At 40.2% G+C, this 10,864-nt stretch overlaps 1 protein-coding gene across 1 annotated transcript; it reads left to right on the top strand.

Moving 5' to 3' along the window:
• Nucleotides 1-509: 509 nt before the first annotated feature.
• On the top strand, nucleotides 510-9,639 carry LOC127986624 (thrombospondin-4-B-like). The gene is made up of 22 exons (XM_052588935.1): nucleotides 510-753; nucleotides 2,437-2,634; nucleotides 3,855-4,138; nucleotides 4,260-4,362; nucleotides 4,658-4,740; nucleotides 4,839-4,890; nucleotides 5,149-5,300; nucleotides 5,606-5,743; nucleotides 5,984-6,061; nucleotides 6,174-6,326; nucleotides 6,406-6,510; nucleotides 6,611-6,718; nucleotides 6,850-7,009; nucleotides 7,109-7,227; nucleotides 7,316-7,368; nucleotides 7,507-7,700; nucleotides 8,012-8,190; nucleotides 8,289-8,337; nucleotides 8,421-8,617; nucleotides 8,702-8,874; nucleotides 8,986-9,125; nucleotides 9,199-9,639. Exons 1-22 carry the CDS (start codon nucleotides 678-680, stop codon nucleotides 9,255-9,257), a joined length of 2,853 nt encoding a protein of 950 aa, XP_052444895.1. The 5' UTR covers nucleotides 510-677; the 3' UTR covers nucleotides 9,258-9,639.
• The last annotated feature ends 1,225 nt before the right edge of the window (nucleotides 9,640-10,864 follow it).

The raw sequence follows: 10,864 nt of genomic DNA, 5'->3' as shown, positions 1-10,864 counted from the left end.
ATTGGTCCCAGTTGCTGCTGTATCATTAAACCGCCGTTACCATTCGCCTGCCTCACATGTGTATCTGACTTTTTAATTTATTTTTTATTACAGAATCCTTTGCGCAAGAATCAGACCTTCACGGAACATTAGCAACCCTCCATCCAGTTATCTTTAAACAATTCCCCAGAGATCCACCCAAAGCAGACATATTTTACGGCACCTGCCAGTCAAAATGACAGGAAAGTATGTGAAAACCAGAGAAAGCAAGAACGGATGAAGGGGAAAGGAGGACGGAGTGAAGGATGTGGAACAAATGGAACCTCATAAAAGGTACCAATAATTCCAGGCCCGCCAATTATACGGCACCGCTCTTTGCTCCGCCCCCCTCGGCATGGGGGCGTCTGTTAAACTCATAGCTCCGCCCAGCACAGCTGCTGTGAGTTGACATACAGCCTGTTACCTCAACCCCAACACACACACACACACACACACACACACACATCATTAAAACCCGAAGGCACACAGACCTCACTCTTTTCTTCTGTCCCTCACTCCTGAGTCCTGCTCAATCACACAGACGTTCTCTATAAAACTCTCACATACAAGACACAGCATAAAGGAATCTTAAGATCAGCTCTCATAAGACTTTTCTCTCACACACTCCTTTAGTGGGGTGGAAGAAGGTTGTGATAAAGATGACCGGCATGATGCATCTCCTTGCGGCCGTTTCTCTAATCTTGACTTTCAGCTCAGCAAGCGCAGAAACAACCGGTGAGTACACAAAGTGTCCTTAATAGGTTAAAATGTGTCTTTAAGTTTAGCCGCCTGTATTTAAGTTTATTTGACACTAGTTTTATGTACTCTCTTTCACCTTTTCTCACCGTTTTAGTGTCTGTCTCTTAAAATCTCACACTGACCTGTATATCTCAGTCTAAAAGTGTCTGGTTTCTTTTGTAATGGCTGGTTTCTTTGTTTTCTCACATTTTTTTCTCTTTACTTTCATTTTCTCTCTTTCTCTGTATCGCACATTTCCTTACCATTTCCTTTTTAATTTCTCAATTTATCCATCTCCACAATGTGGATGTTTATCACAAAGCGTCAGGCTACAATTGAGATTTTTGGTAATTGCCTGTTTGTATGAGAGAGAGAGAGAGAGAGAGAGAAAGTAAAAGTGTGTGTGTGTGTGAAAGACAGAGAGAGAGAGACAGAAAGAGAGAGAGAGAGACAGTGTGTGAGAACGGTAGTTCATTCTAGGATATAGGAGTCATAATGTCTTTTGCAGCAAGGATGAGATTGCATTATTTTATTGAATCTGAAAAGCGGACACATAATACTTAAAGAAAACACACACCGAGTTCTACCACCTACCAGACCATAAAAATTCCCCTTTTTAATGTCAATGTAATATTTACTTCAAGACATGTGACTGTTTGAACATTAAAATGACAAATAATACATAAAGTCAGATCACACATGTTGGCAATCACGGCCAGCATGTAAATATTTCAGCACACCATCTGTGAACAGAAATTATGCTTTTGAGCAACAAACAGCTCTCTGAAATGAGCAAACTATACACTTACTTCACAAGAAAGTGAATATAAACAAGGAGCACAACAAAAACCTTGGTTTTTGTGGGAATATTGCTTAGTTGTACTGATGTGCTGATTGCTAAGGCATGAAAATGAGTCAGACCATCTCTCTCGGTTAAAATATTAGGAAAGACGTCATCCTTGAGTCATTAACATTTTTTTATTCAACATTATGTTTGCCTGTTCAGCCAATGGCACGCTTCCATTGCCATAACAATCAACATCTGTACGTATATGACATCCGGCAGTGACACCCCAATGGCTTTCCGTTCACCTGGTTTCCATGAAATATTCCAGTGAAAGTGTTCAATGGATAAGATCCAGATCGACCAAACTTTATACAAACTTATACTAGTTGCTTCAATTACAGGAGTTTCTGTTTAAAAACTCAAGATATTAATCTGAAATTCAAGCTTTTTCTGCTAATTCTGGAACATAAGAAATGTTTATATTTTTGACAAATGTTGCTCAACAAATTGTATGTCACTCATCAGTCATCAAGCACGTTAGATACGGTCTGGGTTTCAAAATTCAGACACATTTATTATCCCATTGGCAATGCCAAAACATTCAAAATTTGAATGCGTTTGAAAGCCAATAGACTTTTGGTTACAGTCAAGCTGTGTTTTGCTTAAAAAAAAAAAGCATCTAATTCTTGCCATGTGCAAACTTCAAAGAACTACAAATCCCTAAACATTTATTTGGCCACATGCAACTGGCTAAATAAACAGGAACACTATTTACAGTCTAACAGAAATGACATCAACCTGGGCATCACTCCCAGCATGTATTAGCCTGAGAAACCACTACATGTTTGTGAGCAGTATGCTTTGTGTTTGACTAACCTAACATTTTCCTGCAGTGTATAACCTCTTAACGTCACCGGACTGTCTACCGGATCTACTGCACGGAGGCTTGGCAGAGCAGGGAGTAACAGAACTCTTTATTCTCACAACGTTCCGTCTCCAGCCTCAAACCGGAAACACCATATTCAGCCTGTTCAATCCGCAAGACAACAGAAAGTACTTTGAGTTTTCTGTGCTTGGGAAACTCAATAAAGGTGGGTAAACTTTTACTATACCATACTTTTGCCATAAAAGTGATTGTGAGTCACTTTTTTAAATTTTTTTTTTACTGTTTTCTGAAGTCCACTTACAATGTTATCAAGATTTTTTACATCATAATTTAGAAGTAATAGGCTATTTTCTGTCCCGTTTTAACCCCCCTCATCAGAATGTCTGTTTGAATAGGCATGGTGGATTGTAGACTCAGAAGTAAACACCCATTGAAATGAATGGCTAATATATGTTTACGTTTGAGAGCCTATAGTCATTCACAGATGGACTCTGCTGTGATTAGGCTGAAAACGCATAAATACTCAGTACATTCCAAAAGATCTGTGATAACAGACAGAGCAATAGTTATCACGTAATAAAAAGAGATACTCACTCTTGTGTTGTGCTACATCGGATATAATATAGTCAGCATTGCATCATCTTTCAGAAAATCCTGTGTCGAATTGTGCCTCGTTTGTAAGCGAATTTGCAGTAGAATAAATTTAACAAAGGACGAGTCCTTGCTGACGCAGTCTGGCACTTAATGAAAAATAAAGTTAATCAAATACAGTTTATCGTTTGGTTTCTGTGTAGACCTGCTTTTGTTGCCCTTGTTGATCAACTACTTTGTGCATGAATCAGTGGGCGTGGCTAAACAGGCAGCTATGTAGAAGCAGGCGTTAATGGTCTTCTACGGAGGCGCATGTAACCACACTATTAGGTCATAAAGTGGCACATTCCACATGTTGTTTTGGCAGATTGGCTTTAATATAAACTGCTTTTAGACTAACAAGAAACTTTTGAGTTCTGAAACCTTTATATTTTCGGCAAAGATTGCCATGGTGCCAAGGTGGTTGCTTGGAGGTAAGGGTTAGAAGCTATGGGGTTGCTGGGGGTTTTGGTTAGTTGAAATGGGGTCTTGCTGGTGAGTTGTTAGATGTTGCTAGGTGGTTGTTGGGCAATGTTAGGTGGTTTCTGAGGTGTTGTGGGAGGTTGCTAGGGCACTGCTACTGTTGAAAGTTTCAGGAGTGTTGTGAGTAGTTGATATGATTAAACATTTAATATGGGATTTGCTTGATTTCGTAATTTACTGTAAAATTTGCAAACCACTTTGACCTGAAAACAATTTAAAAATGACATAAATGTTCATGTAATGGATAAAAACAGAAGTGCTATCAGACAAAATATAGAAACTCACATTATCTATTGCTTTCTCTCTCTGTAGCTACTTTACGATACCAGCGCAGAGATGGTAGGATGAGTACCGTCACCTTCAGTAACCTGAAACTGGCTGATGGTGAGAAGCATCGGCTGCTCTTCCATCTGAAGGGGCTGGAGGTGGACAAACCAGGGGGCTTCCCGCAAAACCAGGGGGTGTTACCGGTGCCCGGGGTGGAGCTCCACCTGGACTGCAGGCTGGTGGAGACGCTGAGAGATTTACCAGCTGTGTTTAATGGCCTAAACAATCAACAGGGAGTGGAGCTCAAAACTATGCAGGGGAAAGCACAAGTAATAACATATTTAACAGCTATACACTCACATGCTGAGAGATATATTTGGAGATTTTCAATGCATGCACTAATACACTACCATAAACTTCCCACTGAGCTCTTTCTGTTCTGATTGGCAGGAGGGGTTGGAGGAACTCAAACTGGCATATGGTGATTCAATGGAAAATGTTGCATCTCTCCAGGACTGCCACACTCATCAGAGCGACTCGGTACAGACTTTAGGTAATTTGTACATTTTCTGAAGAAAACATGAGTGGTGCGTGTGCAAATCTTCCACTGCAATGCTAGAAAGTTATTGATGGTTGCCAGGGTGTTGCTAGGGTGTTCTGATTGGTTGCTAGGGGTTTGTAAACAAATAAAGCATTTTTTCAGTGGCATCATCAAACGTTGACAATCAGAAAATCTGCTTAATTACTGAGTGCACCTTTAAGGAACAGATTCTAAAGGAAGAGAGAAATTTGAGATTTTTTGTTTATCTGCTAAAATGATAAGATCACCGTTTTTGTTGTTTATAAAGGGCTTAATACGAAACAGCTTACAAATCAGATGCTGGAGCTGACAAAGGTCATTAATGAGCTTAAAGATGTGCTTATTCAGCAGGTAAAGCCTTCCTGACAATAACTCTTTTGTATAATGTTCTTAATTTCCACCATCCCTTATTTGCAAATATTTTCTTGTGTTTGCATGCATGTTTACAGGTGAAGGAAACATCTTTTCTCAGAAACACCATCTCTGAATGCCAGGCTTGTGGTAAGACATTATTATGACGAGCAAGACATGCATGTTTGTTGAGGCAGATATCCAGCTAAGAAACCCAAACAAGACATTTTTTAGTCTCCGCAAATATCCACGGCAACATCTCAAACAAATACTCCAGTCATGACTTCAAAGTCACCAAAGCTGAAGCAGATTTGAAGCAGGATTGCAATCATGGCGTGTTCAATTACAGACGTATCATAAATGCTTCCAACCACCCCATAAATACTAAATATGATTGGTTATTTATAGGGCTGGGTGGAACGGAGGTGGTGAAACCAAAGTGCACTCCTGGAGTGTGTTTCCGTGATGACATGTGTATAGAAACAGCTGAGGGAGTGGAGTGCGGTCCATGCCCTGATGGATACACTGGAGATGGATACAGCTGTGATGACGTTGATGAGGTACATATCTGTTCAAGGGGTCATATCAAGACAAATGCTTTTTCTTGATCTCCAAGTATAACCTGAGAAAGATCAAATGATCAAAATGTTGCTTATAAAATTTTGTAACGATGTGAGTTTGGTAACACGTGTGATTGATGCATTTTTTCAAGCTGATCTTCTGAAATAAAACATTTACTAGGAAACAAGATGAAACCTGTAGTTCCTTAATTTGAAAGGACAGTATAGACTGGAAATCATTGGAGAGGAAAGGACCACGAGCCAGAATTCAAGCTCAGGGTTGAATAAATGTCATTCTATTGCAGTGCCAGTTTAATCCCTGCTTCCCTGGCGTGAGGTGTGTGAACATGGCTCCAGGTTTCCGCTGTGAGGCATGTCCTCTTGGATTCACTGGCAAACCACTGGAGGGTGTTGGAGTGGCGTATGCACAGACACACAAGCAGGTACATCACTGATAACTTGGGGACCCTTTTGGTTGATTTGTGTCAGAGTTCCTTAATGCATTAGACATTTAGCAAAGCGAAGCATCAAGCTGCAGCATTATCCCCAGCACCGCTGTGTGCAGGTCATATGTTGTAAAGCAAAGTTTAGGCAGTTCAAAAAATGACCACTGAAATTGAAACGCAGTCAATGATTGAAAGACCGAAAAGTAATTTATCTCCTAATCCTTATATTTTCTTTAGGTGTGTGATGATATTGATGAGTGTAAAGGACCAGATAATGGAGGATGCACCCCTAACTCCATCTGTGTGAATTCTGTGGTGAGAACCAACTTGTTCACAATGTGTCTCTATGATGTGATGTGCCATTATGTGTCACTCAGAAATGCAAAGTAAAAGAATAGTGCCTCAAAATGCATTTTATCTTGTGTAGGGATCATATCAATGTGGCCGATGTAAGAACGGATTCACAGGTGACCAGATTAGAGGTTGTAAGCCAGAAAAAAGCTGCGGAAACCGCCTACAGAACCCTTGCGACCCCAATGCGCAGTGCATAGAGGAAAAAGATGGCACTATCACATGCCAGGTACCCTTTCGAGACACACATATGTATGAAAAAGGCATTATGCTCAAGGGCAAGTTCTAAGGGTGTGTTTGTGTACCAGTGTGGCATTGGATGGGCAGGAAATGGTTATCTCTGCGGTAAAGACACTGACATCGACGGGTACCCTGATGAGAAGCTGCGCTGCAGAGACCCAACCTGCAGAAAGGTAACTATGGCAACAATGCAATCGAACTTGCTTAGGGCTCCGGTGACATCAGTTGCCTGTCTCCAGGAGAGCTGATTCATATTATTTTGCTCAAAACCAGGATAACTGTGTAACAGTCCCAAACTCGGGACAAGAGGACGCAGATGACGACGGGAAAGGCGATGCATGTGACCCAGATGCAGATGGAGATGGAATACCGAATGAGCAGGTAAATGCACCCATTTGTGTCATGGTTTCAATGCAGAATCTCACACGAATTTCTTTACAAATCTCTAGAGATAATAACCTATCTCTGATTATGAAGTTAAAATTTTTCCTCTATATGTGTATGGATTTTAGGATAACTGCTGGCTGACGCCAAATATAAACCAACTGAACACTGATAAGGACAGCCATGGCAATGCATGTGACAACTGTATCCGAGTGGATAACCCAGACCAGAGAGACACAGATTCTGATGGCCTCGGAGATGCATGTGATGACGACATGGATGGAGATGGTAAAATCAAAAGCCTTGAATGTCGTGTTTGAACAAAAGTTTTGTCTTTCTGGTACTGTGTCATTCTGATTTTTGTTGTGTGCTTTTATTGATTGTCAGGGTTGAAAAACTTCCTGGATAACTGCCAGCGTGTGAAAAATCGTGACCAGCTGGATCGTGATGGGGATGGGGTGGGAGATGCATGTGATAGCTGTCCTGACATCCCAAATCCAAATCAGGTACATGATTGGCAGACAACCCTATATTCCTCAAATGCTGTACTTGTCTACTATAATAAATATTTACATTCATTCCTCCTCTTCCAAGTCTGACATAGACAATGATCTTGTCGGAGATTCTTGCGACACAAATCAAGATAGGTATGAAATGGTCCATCACTTGTGCAATATAGATACAGCTTCCTTGTTTCTTCTGTTTTACACCAAATGATGAATTATCAGACAATACTGTCAAATTTCTCCAAGCACTCCTTTGATATCATTACTTGCATCCCACAGCGATGGTGATGGTCACCAAGATAGCAAAGACAACTGCCCACTGGTAATAAACAGCTCCCAGCTGGACACAGATAAAGACGGACTGGGAGATGAATGTGACGATGATGATGATAATGACGGTATTCCCGACTTACTGCCTCCTGGGCCAGATAACTGCCGGTTGGTGCCCAACCCTGACCAAATTGATGACAACAGTGAGTACACCATTAATCCTGAAACAGAAACAGTATGCACTGGATGTTATTCTATGTATATGTTTTTCTTCACTGGAACAATACACAGAAAGTAGAACAGCAGTAGAATGAAAACTGAAATGAACAGTAATTGTCAAACTCCATTTAAATAGCTGACAAATGACTTTGCACGCTCTTCCAAGTCTTCTAAAGCCATACGATACCTTGGTGTAAGAAACAGAAATATCCCATTATTCTCAGAAAGTCTCGTATTTTTCATTATAGGAATAATTTTTCAATCATCCCTCACTCACCTGTTCATTTCTCCACAGATGATGGAGTGGGAGACATATGCGAATCAGACTTTGACCAAGACAAGGTGATCGACAGGATCGATAACTGCCCAGAAAATGCAGAAATCACATTGACAGACTTCAGAGCCTATCAGACGGTTGTACTGGACCCAGAGGGTGATGCTCAGATTGACCCCAACTGGGTGGTTCTTAACCAGGTGACAGATCAGGAAAAGATGCATAGAATTTAGTATATCATACAGAAAACTGTGTTTGAGGCATGCAATGCTGACAAATACTTTGCCTTGCTTCAAAGGGAATGGAGATTGTCCAGACTATGAATAGTGACCCTGGCCTTGCTGTTGGTGAGTTGGATGCATGTTTGTCCATCAGTTAATGATATGTAAAATTATTTCTATAGATGATGCAATTCCTCTCCGATGACCAGGTTACACTGCATTCAGCGGTGTTGATTTCGAGGGAACCTTCCATGTGAATACAGTCACTGATGACGACTATGCTGGCTTCATCTTTGGCTACCAAGATTCTTCCAGTTTCTATGTGGTGATGTGGAAACAAACGGAGCAGACATACTGGCAGGCCACACCTTTCAGAGCTGTAGCTGAACCTGGCATTCAGCTGAAGGTTGATGAGCTTAATTTTGTGAAAAGCTTGTGAAAAAGTCTTGCAGGGATTTAAGATGAATCTGTCTTTGTCTCTTGCTCTTAGGCAGTGAAGTCCAACACTGGTCCAGGAGAGCATTTGAGAAACTCTCTCTGGCACACAGGGGACACTAATGATCAGGTGCGTCTCCTGTGGAAGGATCCAAGAAACGTTGGCTGGAAAGATCGGGTATCATACCGTTGGTATCTGCAGCACCGCCCACAAGTCGGATACATCAGGTGAGCCAATCAAAATTCAGGTGACTTGAAGCCAAGGAAGCTGTTACTTGAGAAAGAAGATTATGTTAGAAATAAAAATGATTCAGTACAGACGTCTGTGTTTGTATTTAGGGTTCGTTTCTATGAGGGATCAGAGCTGGTGGCAGATTCTGGAGTGACAATTGATACCACAATGAGAGGAGGAAGACTGGGAGTGTTCTGCTTCTCTCAAGAAAACATCATCTGGTCAAACTTGAAGTATCGCTGCAATGGTGAGAACACAAACAAAGACATTTATAATGTTACAAAATATTTCTGTTTCATATACTTAAATCTCTTTTCCAGACACCATTCCAGAGGACTTCCAGGAGTTCAGTACAAAAAATGACATGGATCCCCTGTAAATAATTCCTATAATGCTATGTTTGTACCAGCACACCATTACACACAGTCTTATGTGTGTCTCTGAACGTGTGAAACACATTTGTACACAATGTGTGTGTAGAATTGGGATACGTGTATACACAATGTGTATGCCATTTTTTTTAAATTGACTTTTTTTTGTTCTTTGTTTACTCTGGTCAAAAAAACTTAAGCAATTTAGTTACATCATATAACATATAGATAATAGATGGACAGTATTTCCTGTTTACAGTCAGTTAGAAGTTACAGTTATTAGCTACCTGCCTAAAATGCAGGTAGATTTGCATCAAGTCATTGTAAAGAGAACATTTACAAGAAAGAATGACACATACAGTATTATGATAAAAGATTACAAAACCTAAACCTGGAGTCTATCATTTCTGTTTCACACTAATAAAAATATATATTTCAAGACATGTGCATCCCAAATGAAATGATACCTGAAATTGGGAGATTTGATTCACCAGAGACAAATAAATTAAATATTGTTGGTGGTGTATTTAAAGTTTACATATCTAAACTTCCCATTAGTTTAGCCGTATTTGATTAGAACAGTAATGCATTTCTTATATTATGGTACTGTAAATCTGAAATACATGTGATGCTACCTTAGAATTTGGTTCAAATGTTTCTTAATTATGCCAGCTACTCTTTGGAACATAATGAATGAGCTTAAGATGCCTAAAATGTTGTTTTGGCAGGCAGTTCAGTAGGGTTTGGGCCAGGGCTCATGTTGGATGGGCATCTAAGTTAGTTTGTTCACATTAAAGGCTGTTTGCTCTGCAGCATTACTGCCAGGGTTAGTTAAAACAGCAAGAGTAAAGAGTCTCTCCTGCTGTTTTTGCTCTTAGCTCATGCTAACCTCAGCAGTTCTTTCCTCTGTTCACATTCCTCCTGTATGTGGAAGCTGTTTTATTAGAGTCTTTAAAAGAGGGGAAAGCTTTTAGATGCATCACGACAGTTAAGGAAATTTGCACAACATGCTCAGCAGATGGCAGTATGTCCATAACATTCTCTGACTATTGCTGTGAGCTATTATTAGAACAGTCCTTTCTCTTTAGCTTGTGTTCTTCCTTCTCCACCCTACCTTATGTCTTTGTTTTACCATCTGAATATTAATGTTTTTGAGACAACCACAAATCTTAGTCGAATTCTTTTACAAAACATTCGATTATGAAAATAGTTACACAACCGAATGAGTCTGACTTGAGAGATGAAGCGAGAAGTGCTGTCAAATGCCACTTTACTCATTATGAATCACCCCCCATAACCTTTACTGAGAGAGAAAGAGTGAGCACAGAAGGAGAAGGTGGTGTAGGAAGAGCCAAACCTGTGAATATCACTCCCCTGCAACACATAGTTTATCCTACAACACATAAACATATGATAAAATGGGGGAAAGGTTAGAAACAGTGTAGGATGGTAAATATTTTTCATAACCAATATGATTTATTTTACTGTTTTACTAGTAAAAAGGTAATGTAGTAGTATCATAAGCTGACTGTAAGCTATTAACATATACATTTACCATTGTATAGGCAATACCTGTCACTCTAAGGCTAAGGTATTATCATAGCTGTGTGTCCAG

The sequence above is a fragment of the Carassius gibelio genome, chromosome B21, assembly GCF_023724105.1.
Source record: "Carassius gibelio isolate Cgi1373 ecotype wild population from Czech Republic chromosome B21, carGib1.2-hapl.c, whole genome shotgun sequence".
Taxonomy (NCBI): Eukaryota; Metazoa; Chordata; class Actinopteri; order Cypriniformes; family Cyprinidae; genus Carassius; species Carassius gibelio.
This window is presented reverse-complemented; position numbering and strand designations above follow the sequence as displayed.

Bases quoted from the DNA above. Each gene is read 5' to 3' on its own strand.
- LOC127986624 (XM_052588935.1), top strand. From the start codon at position 678: ATGACCGGCATGATGCATCTCCTTGCGGCCGTTTCTCTAATCTTGACT. The intron at 754-2,436 runs GTGAGTACACAA...ATTTTCCTGCAG, and splicing joins AGCAAGCGCAGAAACAACCG to TGTATAACCTCTTAACGTCA. The intron at 7,010-7,108 runs GTAAAATCAAAA...ATTGATTGTCAG, and splicing joins TGACGACATGGATGGAGATG to GGTTGAAAAACTTCCTGGAT.